This window comes from Fonsecaea monophora (genome assembly GCF_001642475.1).
Source record: "Fonsecaea monophora strain CBS 269.37 chromosome Unknown Scaff16, whole genome shotgun sequence".
Classification (NCBI taxonomy): Eukaryota; Fungi; Ascomycota; class Eurotiomycetes; order Chaetothyriales; family Herpotrichiellaceae; genus Fonsecaea; species Fonsecaea monophora.
In genome coordinates, this window is record NW_019173947.1 from 117,010 (window position 1) to 132,362 (window position 15,353).

Here is a 15,353-nt window from a genome sequence, read left to right on the forward strand (position 1 = left end):
TTGTTGCAAATTTGCGGAAACAGAATGGAATGCGCCCGGGGTTTGGGATGAGTAGGATCTATATATCGTCAGACAACCAAGATCTAGCAAACAAGGAGAGCTTGTGGAGCCTGCAACAACATGTTTGCGGTGGCATTCTGTGGGTTCTTATACCGGCTTTCAAGGGGGCCCGGGCCAGTCCTTGGTGCATTCCATTTCTGACCAGGGAGGCGGCTGGTTGACAGCTGTTTTCAGTGTTTGTTTGCGGAATCTTGCCTGCCACATTCCAGACCCCGGCTCCATACCTCTGTGCCCACCGGGAGCAAACTTCAGATCTGCTTTTGCTGGCGCTTGGGCGGGCCCCCATCCCCCGACAATCTTGCAGAAAGCATGGCAGCGATAGGATTGATGAGGATCCCACTCCGTGGTTGCTCAACAAGCCCAAAGATGTTGTCGTATCGTAGGAAATAGAGAGCCTGACGTGGTGATGCTAGCGGAGCAGCGCCCACAGAGTCGCGTCGTAGTGGGCAATGTGCACGAAGAGTGATGTTACCGCTCTGCCCAAATCGCCGCTTCTGTCAGGAATCCCCTTTCTACCTCTAGAGTTGAAAGAAGCCATGCTCAACCAATGCCGTTTGCTGACGCGTGTCGATGCATGTCGACACCCTAAGCCATCCACATAGCAAATCCTGTGGCCATCGCTCCAAAGGAAGCAAATTTTCGGTAGCAAACCCACAGCAAAGAACAAGAGAGATATGATCAGTCTTGCTCCAAACCAGGGGTCAGGAGTCCTTCTATCTTCAAAGTTACATTTCACCTCATTGACACGGGCATGGCATCGTATGCCTTTTGACCTCCTCTTGTTTTCCATCCGTACTCAACCGTCCGTACTCAACCAGGAATGTCTACCACAGCGATCCCAGCGTCGACAATGACGCCAACAGACGTCCAAACGATGATCAAGAATTATCCGTGGAGTCCCGGTTCTGGAATCACCCTATTATTGAGTCTCGATTTCGGGACCGTGCACTCCACCGCTGCGGTTCAGATCGTGCAGGAGTCCTGCGGTTCGGTATCGGGAAACGTCAAGTTCAAGGAAGGACTCTTTGTCGGCACGCGACAGCGGCAGAGTCACCGCGTGCCCTCAAAGGTAGCCATTACATCCCGGTGTGCCAGAGCACTTGGCAAGCCGAAACGGTGTGTGTTGATATTCGGTCACGACGTCGATAAGGCCCTGGAGGACGGCTGCATCACCAATGAAAATGTGTTCGATCTGTTGAAATTGTTCCTGTTCCCCGAATATGCCAGCGACGACAGCGCAGCTGCCGGCGATCGACTGATGAAACTGACCAGAGCAAAGCACGATGCTCTGATCGAGAAAATTGCGAGGGTTCATGGTGGGAAGGTCTTGTATAGGGATCGCCTGGATGAACCTGAGTGGGAAGTCCGTGACATGGGAGATGTCGTTGTTGCTTACCTACATTTCATTTGGCACAACACTCTGTTAGAGGTTGCTCACAAGTACAACATCGACACCGACAACCCGAACCCCGAGTTCGAGAACCTCCGCCAGATCTTTGCAAACAAGATGCACGTCGCAGTATCTGTGCCCACCGTGTGGCAACGGGAGACGCAAGAGCATTTCTTGAACCTCTTGGGTCGCGCCGGATTCCCCGGCTCGACCGCGGTCGTCTCGGAAGCAGTCTCTGCGGCCATAGGCCACCTCAACATGATATCGGATTTCGAAAGCCACACAAGCGAGTCAGAGAACATGATTGTTGCAGATATTGGTGTAAGATGCCCAGACTCCGCAAAAAAGTCGTCAAAGGGTCCCGGACCTGGGTTTTCACGAGAATGTATTGACCGCTGACGAGAAAACAGGGGGCGACGCTAGGTGTGGCTGGAGTCAGGAAGTACTTTCGAGATGGTCTGGCCCGGTTTGGGGAAATCGTGCCTGAAAAGGGCGCGATCAACGGTTCTCTCCTGGTCAATCAAGCGATTAAGGAATACCTCGACGACAAAACGAATCGCCAAACCTTGAAGACTGTCCTCAAGCACCTCGACTGGAAGGAGGACGAATGGTCCCAGCACATCAAAGATGGCATCGAGGAAGCAAAAAGACTCTTCAAGAACACTGATTCAACGTGCTTGATACCGTTGCCGCGTTTGGGGTGGGTACGTGATTTAGAGCCTCAGATTTGCCGCGGTCTGCTTCCAGGTTCGCAACTCACAGTCAACGGGTTGATCATCGGCAACGACGTGCTGATAAAAATTCATGACGAGTGGCTGAAGGAAATCGTCCACGTTATCAGAGAATGCCAGAACGATTTCCAACAGCGCTATCCAAAACAACCGCTCCCTGCTCTCAAGCTGTGTGGATGGGGTTCTTTGCCACGTCATGTCTTGCAGAAGTGCACAGACGTCTTCCCAGGGGTCCCGGTCACTCTTTTGGAAGATCAGGTTACTCCTATCGTCGCGAACGGAAATTTGGTGACATTGCTTCGCGCAGACCTGTTCTTCGAAGTACCGGCTTGCCGCAGCTATGGCATCAGACACGACATACCTTGGCAAGAGGTCGATGAGGCCCATCAACGAAGGTCGGAGTTACAAGAGGCACGGACGGATGATGGGGATTACCTCCTCGACCGTGCTCTGTGGGTCGTGGAAAAGGGTCAAAGCCTCATCCATCCGACAAAAACATTCACCGTGCAGAGTAAGAAACGCTTGTCCGCGCCCAACATGAAAGAGGCGTTTCCATTCGAATGGGACATTGACATCGTTGCGAGCGATTCGCTTCACGTCGGCTCTACCGACAAATATGTGAGCGTCTCACAAGCACTTGCAGCCAACACAATTCAGATTGTTGGAAGACACTCAATGACAATCCACCAACAAGACTGCAAGATCAAAGCCATTCGCTGGGACCCTGCTTTGCAAGAACCGGCGTATATCGAGTTCGAATTTCGAGTGAGGGTGGACTGCAGCACGATACGCCCACATATTCACATCTCGATACCTAAGAGCAACGGGATATTCAGAGAGAAGTTGGCAGCCACAGGCAAGGGAAAGAGCGAGCCCTGCCACAGAATTTCAGCTTCTCTGGGGTCTTTCCTTGCCCACACCACGTTTCACGACAATGAAAAAGCTCGGCTCGATGTTGATGGAGAACTAAGCGAGCAGGACAAAGAAGCAAGAATGGATACAGATTGATGATTTCCTTGGGCAGAGGGGAGAGCCAGGCGGAGGGGATGACAGTTGGGTGGCAGGACAGGAAGGATTGACGGGTGACGGTGGTTCGTTTCTTGTTGTTATTGTTGGAAGTTGGATGATGCCAAGATTGCCAAGACGGCCGTGCCCGCGATCAGCGAGGGAAGCCGCGGAGCGTGGAGAAGGAACATGCAAGGATATGCAATGCATCGTGATAGAAAAAAGGACACTGGGTCGGATGAATTTGCGTTTGATTTGTATTCTACCTCTATCAATACTATGGTACGGAGTTCCGAGTGGTGCTTATTGGATTTTGTACAAAGGCGCAGCCCTACATAGATACACCTCCAGAATTCCGCAAGCCATGGGAAGCAACGCGTCTCAGATGCATCGGTTGGCTATTCTCTGCACAAGGCGAGCCGCAGTGACGGGGTTTCCATCTTACCGGGCCAACTTCTGCTTCGTGCATCGAAGGGACGACAGCTCGGCAAGAACAAGACGAGACGACGAACTCACCCCACGGTATGTGGCAACTCCAAAAGGTCCAGCCAGCCTCCCGACGAAGGGGAAGAATTCCAGGTGTAATACGTGGCTCGAATGAGGGGCCATCAAAGCACAACAAGATGTGTACAGTGAGATAGACACAGGTAGACCAGAGCTCTAACATGTCCTTCGCGTGCCAATCATTCAGAAGCCCACAAGTCCCTCCCAATGATAAAGGATCAAATTTGGAAACGTTTGTACCCTTCCACCAGCCCATCTGCTCTTTTCGTGATTGCCGCCCATGCTGGAACATAATGCATCGCCTCGTCGAAAGCTGGTATGACCCCGTTCCTGTTTGCGTCACTCCATAGACATACCACTCGGCCGGACATTGTGCTATTGTCCCCCGAGATCTTGGAATGGTACAGATTGATAGAGTCTCTTGACTCGTCAGGAGTAACAATCGGGTTGTCCCAGCTGACGTCCACAGTCCAAGCCCTCCCCCACGTGCGGCTCCACAGCCTGATCTCTTGACTACCACCTTCGGGCACAGAGGGGAACCGTGCGTCCCTCGGCGCCTGCCCAGTTACGTGGAAGTTTGTGATCGCTGTCGTCTCAAAGACGAGCTTACAAGCACGCGTGTTTTTCCCCAAGACCACGAAGCGAGCTTGGATCTTGCCATCACTGTTGTTCAGGCGCGTGACGTTGAAGCTGAGCCAGCTGGCGTACTGTTCCTTAGGGGAGATAGCATTAGAGTTTTTGACCACAATGGGTGGGATGCCCGGCCATGAACAGGTCTGCATGTTGCCATAAATCAAAGCGCCCGTGGGTACACAGGTGATATGCTGTCCGGCAGAACTGGGTATGTAGTTGACAGCCTGGCGAGTGTACGGCGAAACTCCGGTCAGAAACACTGTGTTGTTCCCTGCTTCTAGGTCCACTTGCTGTTGAAAAAAAAGCTTCAATCTATTGTCCGTGGAGAAAGGAAATGCGGTAAGGTTGTAGATCATGGTGCCGACAAAGACGAGGAGAAGGAACACAGGTACGTGCCAGGTGAAGCGGTGCAGAATAGGCGTGATTGGGGAGAAGAGGATTATTGTGCAGGCAGCCACCATAATGTACAACAGAAACATGGAACTTCCGTCCTGTCCTGTCTGGTGAAGCCCTTCGGTTAGTAAGAGGCCAATCTGACCGACGACAACGAGGTTGATGGGAACAAGGACGAGGAGCTGCAACAGCCATAGCCAAGACCATTGGGATTTGCTCCAATCAGGCTCTTCGATCGCGTCAGTTTGATCCTCGACGGCCGCAATGCTTGGATTCGGTTCTTCTCTCCCTTGTCGGTATCCCCTTCTCAAAAGACTCGACCTCTCCGTGGGTTCACCGTCATCATTAGGGGTCGAATATTCTGCAACCTCTTCGTGCCCGCTACCTGAACTGGTATGGCGCTGGGACGGCTCGTCGTCGCAATCGAAACGCTGGCAATACACCGATTTCTTGGGCAGGGAGAACAGCTCCAGGTAGGACAACCATGTAGCCAGCCAAACGAGAGCGGCATATATGAGGACAAAGTATATACCGACGAGGTGGAGCTGTTCTTCAAACACCGTTGCGACGACAAGGAGCACCCACCACGCTCCCCACATCCAGGTGAACCCGTATACGCGAGTGAGAGAAGAGGGCCGTGTGTAGTCCGCAGCTCGGGAGAAGAACCACGCGACAAAGACGAAGGAGGAAATCATCATGGCCCACACTGCCCACTCACTGCTGTGGGCGATGTATTGATTTTCCTTGAAAATCAGGTATGCCAGGGCAATTGGGACCACACAGGCTACAAGCGAGATGAGCGGAAACCGGAAAAGGCCACGCCATCCGTAGAGCTTGATCCTCTCGTCTCCACTCGATTGATGAAGAGGTCGTGATGCGGAGAAAAGGTAAAATTTGTCGACTCGATACAATAGAGCAATAGTGAGGAGGAGTATCACCGGTCCAACAACAAGCAGAGTCACCGATAGAGCAAAGAAAGTGTGGGCTTTCAAGATAGCAAACGTTCGCCCGAATACATCGAACCAGAGTGACGGACTTCCTGGGTTGTGCCCTGGGTCTAGGTTGGTCGTTAGCGACGTCGATGTCAGAGCTTCCGTCGTTGCCACGGCCGCAGATAGCATGTGCCAGAGAGATCCTTTCCCTGTGTGGCGCGAATCATCTTGGTCGGTATGATATCTCGCCCTCGGTCCAATGAAGGCAACGTCCAATCCACGGTAACCTAGCTTGCCATTGAACACGACGTAGTCTGTTTGACTCCTGACCAGTCCCCGCTTGAAACCATCGGCCGAGGTGGACGAGCCAAATGGGTACTTGGACTGAGCATAGGCTTTCGTGACGGCTTCGTCGGTGCTTCGAAAAAGTGCAGCCCGGCCCCCTGCACCCGCTCCCTCTAGATTGAGGAATGAGCTCACAACCATGGACATGGGATGCTGGCTGAAGACATTTGCTCCGTTTAAAAAGTCCTCCTCGCCGTTGTTCAGAATGAGCACCACTCCATTTTTCGGTGTGTTTGCGGGTGTCGTAAAGTATTTGAGTAGTTGCAACACGCAAACGACTCCGACGCCGTCATCTGTAGCGCCGAAGCCCGTAGAGACACTGTCATAGTGCGCATTCACCAAGACTGCATTGCGTTTGGATGGTTTGCCCTCCGGATCGAGCCACCATGTTGTTTTGTCATCTTCCTTTCCTGGTATATAGACGATGAGGTTGGTGCCCTCGAAGTAGACCGACACGCCCGGGCCAGACAGAATTCCAGCGGAAGAAAAGGTGAGATTGGAGGTATTGTCTTCGAAAATGTATGGAGCAGCATTGTTTTCTTTTGCAATGGACTTGATCCGTTTGAGGAGCCACTCGTGGACTTGGTCGTTGCGACGGCTGTTGTAAGGATGGTAAGACGCAGTGAGAAGCTGCAGGTCCAGCCACGCTTCTGTCAGATTGATGCCATGGATGGGAGTAGGCGAGGAGGGAGGAGACGGGACAGTCGTATGGACGATGAGGAGAGCAACAATAATAACGAGATAAATAATCGACGTGATGATGGTGACGGGCCAACGAGTGAAAGCGAAAGGATTGGAGAGCCTCGCCATGGCGGACGAAACACGAATCCAGCGGTCAAGGCATTGGGGAGAAACTAGTCAATACAACCATTTCATGAGGCGTGGAAGGGAGTAGTTAGTAGTAGGCGAATGCGCAGGCCGATGTAGAAGGAAGAGAAAACCTATTATTATGAGGTTCTCAAAAGAAGCGCATTGGAGGGTTTCTGCTCCCCGCGCGCCATTACGCAGGACGAGCACTGCACATGCAAATCATCCTTGCAGGCAAGCTGCTACTCGAACAGCCAATAGTAGACTGTTAAAATGCCAAGGCATATTTCCATATTTGGCACTAGCGTGATGTCTTGGGAGGCCCCAGTCCCTCCTTGTGATACGGCGGAGCATTTGTTGGCCTGATTCCGCTCTTCTTTCTCAGGTGCAACAGCCACTATATAACTCTGAAGGAGAACATGGTAGCACAGCCGATATGTAAAGCTAAGTTTGAGAAGCGTTCTGCTACCCGAGCCCTTGTCTATGTTCTCATTTGCTACTCGTCGATGCCTCGGCATTGCAATGATCCTGTCGTATCAACACTGATTCAGGTTGGTTTCGACGTCGAGTCGAGAGAAGGTCGTTCTGCTAGTCTCGTCCTCCAGGCTGATCGACGGACCCAGCAGCTCGATCTACCTCACTTGGCACGACGGAATAGCATTGAGTGCCGTGCGTGCTCGCTGACTGCTCAAAGGTACTTTTCTACCGATACTGATTGGCGGTCTCGCCGAAACCCAACGGAAAAGGACCAACATATCAGGCTTCGAGATATAGTGATTAACAGCAAGCCAAGGATGTTCCTCGCCCGGCGCCGCACCCTTGCCCCGACTCTGTGAGAGTGAAGCACGCCACCACTTCCGGCCGATCAATTTCTCCAAACAGATAAACAGGCCAGGACCCAGATAACAAGACGATGAGACCGATAAACCCCCGCCCGGAAGCCCCCAGTGTTTTCGGCCAGGGTGGTGTAAAGGATGAAATTAACCATCTGGATAACGCTTGCAATGTTTCCCATTGTGCGGCGCCGTGGACAATGGATGTCGATTGCTCCGGAACAGCTATCTAGGGAGAGAGAGAGTCCCTAGGGCTGAGACGGCACGCGAGAGACTGTCATAACTCGAGACAAGAGAATTATGTAGGCGAAGACTTTCGGATAGACACGAAGCAGCCAAAGAGTACCACGGTCGAAAGCGGATAACGGCGAACAGGTTGAACGCCTCAATAAAGACCTGTTCTTCTATGGTTTCTGCTTACCCCGACACGACACGAACTCCCGCGGCCAGGCTGAACCTGCTCATGCCTGGGATATGGGTCAGTGGACGTGACACCTAGCACCATCACTGAATCGTTACTAAAGCCGTGTCTAGTGGTGACCAGTACGGGGGCTGCTGGTATCTAGATGGTCGTCAAAGACAGGCTGTCAACCGTATTAGAGAACGTGCCAGATCTGAAATGCGTGTATACAAAACAGGGCGCAACTCAAACCTCAACCGAATAATTAAGCCTGTTCATATGTCTCCACACGAATCACGTTCGGCTCCAACCCACCGAAGTCCCATTCGACACGAAAGCTGGGGTGGCTTACTTACCGTATCATTTCCAAAGCTCTTCACATACGAGCACGTCTTTTTCTCGGGACGTTTGGTGTGTCTCCTCAAGAAATCACCCAACACCTGGTGGGCCTGTTAAACCGCAACGTGGGCCCCAAGGCCAGTTGCTATTCGCAGGGAGCATTTCCCATGTCTATGAGGAGACCAGTGACACGACCATCGATACTTGCTCTGTTGTTTGTTTCTAAGTCACAGGGTCTAGAAGCACCGTGGCGCATCTTATTGTCCAAAGGGACATCGACTGGTCGAACGCGGCATCGTAGGTCAGTGGTTTTATTGGTATCCATCTGGCAAAGAAGCGTATGGGCTCTGAATGCTTAACTTCGAAACGAGTGGTGCGGTATTGCTGGTGATATCGCGGACGAGGACCGTTCATTGCACCTACCGGGGGAGTTTCGTTCAAGCGAAAAGGTCAGCGTCTACATCCCTTATCCCTTTTACGCATCGCGAAAGGAAGCATCATCGAAGATGGACACCGGCAGCCTCTGCGGATGATCAACTTCAGATCATGGAGCGTGACGGAAGTCGGTATATTCCGCCGCAAGTGACGACACCTTTGCACTGCCAAACAATGGGACAGCTTCGCAAGATGCGTGGCCAGCCACTGCGAAATCCCTCGCGCAATACCCGGGTCGAAGATAGAAACATGTCTCTGATCTGCAACTAAAGGGCAGGGTCAAATATAGAAGACTCTTCGTCCGCTTCCATGAAAGGGTATAGATGCGGGACAAGGGAGTCGTGGCAGCCATTGTGTCTTTCATCTTGGGCGCTGTGGACTGGCACTTTATTGACGGAGGTCCGAAGTTGGGATTCCGTCAATGCATGGTGTTTCTTGTATCGCGTGGAAGAGACCAATCCAGCTATCTCTGACAAGCGAAGTCTCTGTCTCACGGGAGCCTTGCCGCGCAACATGATACCTCGGTTGGTTGATCCGAATGGAGCCAAAAAGGGGTGTGGGAAAGCTTTCTTCAAAGCTTTGATGCGAGCTTGGCAACGATATTATGTTCTATCGGAGGCGCTTCCGCGTATGCCGCCCGCGACCCTGCGTATAGGTGGCATGGAATAATTCGACAGCGTAGGTGAATCGAGCCATAGAGACTCCACCTCGAAGCGACGGAGTCCGGTCCATGAGTGGTCACATCTCAGTCTGCCTATCATTTCGGTGCTTAACAAGCAGGCGACGTCATGAAAAAACCCAGACTGCAGGTACGGTCGTGCTCTCAAAATAGCTCAGCCTGGATGAGGGAGAGAAACGTGGACGTACTTACAGTGGCAGCTGGAGTACATCCTTGCCATAGTTTTTCGGCATTCAGCCGCAGGAGGGGAGCGGCACAGACCCTGAGGAGCCTTGCTCGCGCAGTCGCATAAAAACAGAGAGGTGGACATGGAGATCGATCCCGATGTGTGGAAGTGTCTGGGGAAAATCGATGGAATTGGGAACATCACCCGCCACGTTCCAGTTCAGTTTGCCGTCAACCTTGTGCGATCCACAGTTATGTATGCTGGATCCGGCATTTGAGCACTGGAGCAAAGCCATGACTGCCACGTATGCCATTAACAGAGGGCTTCGGGTATTGTTTGATATTTTGTCCCTCCATTGTCACCGAACCAGGAAACGATTCTCCCCTGACACTATGTCCTCGGATCAACATCGCTGCTGCCACAAAGACACGACGACATGGCAGTCCAAGTCGAAAATTGAGAGCCTATGCCCAACCTCAAGCCACAAGGGGTTTTCGGCTCGTGCCTGCGAGTGGGGTGATCAATGGACCAATCTGACAATGTACTATATATACATACAGACAGGAAAGGGCGGCAGAATGACAGCCAGATTTGCTTGGCACTGTGAATGATTCTGCGGCTCGCTGCACTCTGTAAGCACGGAATGGCAGTGGACAGGTAGGAGTGACCACTCGCAGAATGGCCGTGGCCAAGTTGCAGAGGGCGATAGAGCTCATCAAGAAGGAGAAGAAGCGCTGGCTGAGACGAAGGGAGCGGGAAGGAGTTTGAGGAGACGTCGGAGAATTTTTTCTATGGTCGGGCGGAAATTCACCGAGGCTCCGACATGCCGATGGTGCTGAACTGCCTTTGACTGCCTGCGCTGGCCTGCGCTGGACTGCGTTTCGATTTGTCTTGCGCTTGTTGATCACGAACCTCGTCTCTACCAATCCATCTCTCCATCGCTGCATCCGTATCCGTCCACCCTTCCATCTACCCCATCAGACGTCAAGCCTTGGCCTTAGTCAAACTCTTTGCCTCTTGGAGTGCGTGAATGCGCCCTTATCAGATCACAACCTGTATCATCACCCTTTGCCACTCGAATTCGTCCGTGCAGCCACCAGGCAGTAGCCCACACTCCGCTTCATAAGGCGTAAACCACTCATGTTCTTACATCCTAGTCGACGCGTTCCCTCGGACTCGCCCAATCATGCGGCTCCATCTCGCCTTATTCCCGTTGCGGTAGCTGAGGAAGCCCCTTCTGAAGCGACTTCGAACTCCTCACCTTAACAGACTTGCTTCCAATCCTCGCAAATCGAAAGTTATTGCGACGCGTCATGCTCTGGCCGCTCTGCTTCGTCCTGGCCCTATCATATTTCCTCCGACGTACCTTTGTCGGAGTCTTGGGAGGTAGGAAACACCGATAGAATTCAAACGGGAAAGTATAAAGGGTACCTGGGAGAAGCATTTCACCTAACTGTGATTTCCAAGACCAAATCTCGTGGCACGCTCTGTTAACCACTTGCTTCTTTCATTGTGTTGTTTTCAAAAACAGATTCCCCCAAGAAATTTCCTTCCACTAAAGAGGATCTCACACGACTACAGACACTCGACATGGCTATGCACATGCCAACACTGTTGGCCCCCAACCTCTTCTATGTGGCCTCGTCCATCCTGATTGGCTCCACTATTGTTACATATCTCTTGAAATTCATCAAGCTCGACCTCAAACCCTTTCTTTCAACAAAGCCTGGCAAGGCCCTCGAAGTCAGCCTCCAAACCGCCTTTGAACGCTTCTTAAATGTACTATCCGTCTCAGACCCCCTCAGTCCTCCAACAAGCCCAACCACCATGTCTTCACGAGGCTACTTGGAGAGCATTCCCTACCGCCGTGGGTCTCGTCCCGAGGTCGAGGGCATTAGTAGCCCCATCCAAAAGACGCAACTTCCTCCGTGGGAAGAAAAGGACGTAGAAGACAGTCTGCGCAACCTCATCATCGATATTCCATCCCGCTACCCCCAGTCCACCTACCTAGGCCGCTCTACCTTTGAGCCCGAGTCCCCAATCTCTCTATATGCCCGCCACCGCGTCTTCGACGAGACCAAGTATTACGGAGAGATCCTCAGTGCCAATACTGAAGACGGGTTCATCCACTCGACACTCCACCCCAGTGATGTCAAGATTGTTATTGAGAAGGGCTGGGGTCAGAGACATCCTCTTTCCGGCCGCGTTGGATCTCGATTCATGCGCCTCTTCAGCGCAAATCAGCCAAGCCATGTAGAGGGTTCTCAGGTTCTGCTCTACGCACCCAGGGATCAAGATGACTTGGAGGTTATTCAGAATATCATCAACGCGGCAGTCTGGTGGGTTGGAGGTATCGACAACAGAGTCGACGCCGAGAACTTCTGAGCCATATACGACATTCCTGCTCGTGGGATTGCTATGACATATAATTTACGACGGAGTGGACAGGCGCTTGAATTCATGGTACACCAGGACAATCTTTATTCCATGGCGACGAAGGCGTCGGGCCGGGGAATGGAAGTGAACGAAACCGAACTGGTACTGAAGCCCTTTCCTCGTCCAAGAATTTCGAGGCCAAAGGAACTTTTGCAGCTCGACACGCACGCACCCATCTGTCCAGCTGTATATGAGCGACGACAACAAACCACAGATCCAAAATAGAGACAAATCTTAGAGAAATCTTACAATTGCCCCTTGCGATGCATTGAGTGGCTCACGATGAAAGAAGAGAACCTTTTCTAGCACTGTCTCCATACGTGTATGTACATGTGTACCGTTGATGCCTTGCTGCATCGAGTCGAGTACCGTAAGCACTATATTGTACTGTACTGTACCGAGCACCATGCTGTACATCTCCCTGTGCGTGCAAAACAGTCCAGAATAGTCTGTCTATAGACATGTAATGTGAAGCCGCGAGCCACGGGTCAAAGGACATAGGTAGGTACAATACCTACGAGGTACGAGGTACGAGGTACATTATATATTATAATTATTATACACACCCGTAAGTACCTAGGTACCTGAGGACCCGAATGGAATAGGACCCGCCGTACGAGGTGCATGTACATGTACATGTACGTGTACGTGTACGTGTAATACGTGTAATCCCTCGCGTCCCAGATTTAGAAGAGTGCCTGCCTGACTAACTCACCCTACCTGCCTGCTTGCCTACTTGCCCTACCTGGGTAGGTGCTTAGGTATTTGCAGTAGGTGTCTACCGTGTACACATATATGCATACACATACTTGTACTTGTACCTGCATGCCAGGCCGCGAGGCCACGAGGACACGAGGAAGCGAGGCTGCAAAAAGGAAGAAAAGAAGGAAGAACGCTCTGCCCCCTCCTTTTCCCCTGTTTTGTTTTCTAAAATATCCCTTTTGCCTCACTTTCATCTTTTGTCGTTTATCGTCTACCTTTTACCCTGTTGGTCTCTCTCTCTCTCTCTCTCTCTCTCACACACACACATAAACACTTCCCTTGCTTACTTACTTTTTTTATTTATTCACTTGCTTATATGTAATTTCCCTCTTTCCTTCCCTTTCCCCCTCCCTCCCTTCTTCGTCTCAGGCTCACCCCCGAACGCGACAGGGGACGCTCCTCACCTACATCCTGTCCGGGCCGTCTGACTCGACAGGGATAGGTTGCGCTCGGCGATGAAAAAGTAGCGAGGCCGTTGGGATCTTTTTTGGGAAGATGGGATGGGATGGGATGGGATGATTTCTTTGTTGTCCGTACGGCAAGAGAATGAAGAGGGAGGGACATATGGACAAGTAAACAAGTGCCTTGTAAGTACGGTATACCTGGTAAATATGTAAATAGTCCGTTCTGCCAGGGTCCAGACCAGCACGGCCTGTGTGCTATATGGAGCTGTCAGGTTCATCCTGGAGTCGAGTTGCTGTCATGTCGCTGCAATCTGCCATGTCATTCCGTATGCTTCCACTGGTACCGATCGGTGAGTTGTACCAACCTCGCTGCAGTGTCTGTAGATCGCCATATCAAATACGCACAGCACATAAAGTCCGTGACCAACCCATTTCGCAAAAGAGCATCCGTCCCGTCCTGTCCCGTCACATGCCTGACCCTGTCACCGTTTCACATTGTTCCCATGTGCTAGCAGAGACTGGATCTCGCCGCTCGCTCAGTAGTACGTGGCATATTTGGAGGTGCCGTTCAGGACCTGGACGAAATTCTGCGCGATAATCCGGTCGGTTTGCTCGCTTGAGTTTAAAAAGTGCACGAGTTAGTCTTCCTCTACCAAAAGGGGACATCAAGCTTGGTAGTTAACTCCTCTCGAATTGCTCGCGCTCACATTCACATTCACATTCACAATGCCAGCCACTTACAACATGTTCCTCGAAAGAGCGGGGGAAAGTGAGAGGACGATCAGAGATATGAGATGGAAAATTGGAGATGGATAGATAAGGGAGAATGGCTCACCTGGGATGCAGCTCGTCAAACCACAGATATCCGTCCGGATTCGTGCCATTCTGCCTTTGCACACACGTCTTCTGGTCCACGGTACAGTGGTTCTCGTAGCCCCAGACGCTCTCGCTGCCCTTGGCCACACCGGTCCCGTTCAGATACTGGGTCGGGGAGTTGTAGATGTCCGTGATGAGCGCGTGGGTGTCGAAGAGGGCGAAATGGGCACCCGGGTAGCGCTTCGCCACCAGGAGCTCGTAGGGGGTCTGGTACTTGAAGACGTTGTTGACCGTCGTGGTGAACTGCCGCATCGTGTACGCGATCTCGGTGTGGTTGGCCGGCTTGTTCGCCCAGTACTGGTTGGCGCCGACGCCGTGGAGCGTGTCGTTGGCGTACAAGGGCGCCAGGTCGAGGGGCGCCGTGTTCATGAGCACAAAGTGCCGGGCGCCGCTGGCGTAGAGCTTGTCGAACACGCTGTAGATGCACGATGTGTAGTCCGAGAGCACCTTGCCGGGGACTTGCGAGTCGGTGAGGAACGCCCACACGCCGAGGTCGTTGGTGCCGATCCACAGCGCGTAAACGGCGTCCTGAGCTGTCAAGTTGGGCGAAAAGAGCTGCACGGCGGGCGTGGAGTTGACTCGCGTCGCTGGGATGTCGGCGATGAAGGCCGGGATCTCGTACTCCAAGACCGAAGGGAAAGGCGCATTGATTGCAGGGAGCCACCTAAATAGGAGTATCTGGTCAACGTACCGCCTGACAACGCACACCACTCTTTCAGTCCAAACACGAACCTTGGCGTGATGTCGTTGGAGCACACGGCGCCCGAGACGGCGTAGTCATAGAGCGTCATATGAGGAGTCCACTGGCCCTGCACTGTCGCTCCAGTGTACTGGACGACGTATCTGGGCCAAGTTCTGCCGCCGCTGGGGGCGCTAAATGTCTCTGGGAGCAAAGTGCCGACAGGCGGGGCAGAGCCATTGTGATTGATGAACCATCCCAGGCGAGATTCATCTGTATAACTGTCGCCAAAGGTGATGAGAGAGTTGAAGTTTTGAAGCGACCATGGTTTGTTGCTGCTCTGGCGGGGAACAGCTATGCTGGTGGTCGACGTGACCAGCAGAGACACTCCAAGGGCGAGAAACCCTGCAGGAGAGTAGAAGAGCTTCATTCTGGAAGTACACTCCACCTTGGATCAGTAGTGAATTTCCCCTTGACACATTTGGCAGGGTAGAAATCGCTGCCGGAGAAGGGCTTTTTATACCCATCTTATCCCCCTCTTTTA

At 52.3% G+C, this 15,353-nt stretch overlaps 4 protein-coding genes across 4 annotated transcripts; 2 read left to right on the plus strand and 2 right to left on the minus strand.

Annotated features, from left to right (window-relative positions):
• Positions 1–880: 880 nt before the first annotated feature.
• Positions 881–3,189, plus strand: AYO21_03292 (hypothetical protein; the record flags this gene model as incomplete). Its single annotated transcript, XM_022653266.1, has 2 exons — positions 881–1,771; positions 1,861–3,189. 2 exons carry the CDS (start codon positions 881–883, stop codon positions 3,187–3,189), a joined length of 2,220 nt encoding a protein of 739 aa, XP_022514368.1.
• A 719-nt stretch (positions 3,190–3,908) lies between these two features.
• Positions 3,909–6,803, minus strand: AYO21_03293 (hypothetical protein; the record flags this gene model as incomplete). Its single annotated transcript, XM_022653267.1, has 1 exon — positions 3,909–6,803. One exon carries the CDS (start codon positions 6,801–6,803, stop codon positions 3,909–3,911), a length of 2,895 nt encoding a protein of 964 aa, XP_022514369.1.
• A 4,439-nt stretch (positions 6,804–11,242) lies between these two features.
• On the plus strand, positions 11,243–12,037 carry AYO21_03294 (hypothetical protein; the record flags this gene model as incomplete). Its single annotated transcript, XM_022653268.1, has 1 exon — positions 11,243–12,037. One exon carries the CDS (start codon positions 11,243–11,245, stop codon positions 12,035–12,037), a length of 795 nt encoding a protein of 264 aa, XP_022514370.1.
• A 2,048-nt stretch (positions 12,038–14,085) lies between these two features.
• AYO21_03295 (hypothetical protein) lies at positions 14,086–15,239 on the minus strand (the record flags this gene model as incomplete). The annotated part of the gene is made up of 2 exons (XM_022653269.1): positions 14,086–14,794; positions 14,863–15,239. The coding sequence occupies 2 exons, from the start codon at positions 15,237–15,239 to the stop codon at positions 14,086–14,088; spliced, it is 1,086 nt and encodes a 361-aa protein (XP_022514371.1).
• Between the last annotated feature and the right edge of the window lie 114 nt (positions 15,240–15,353).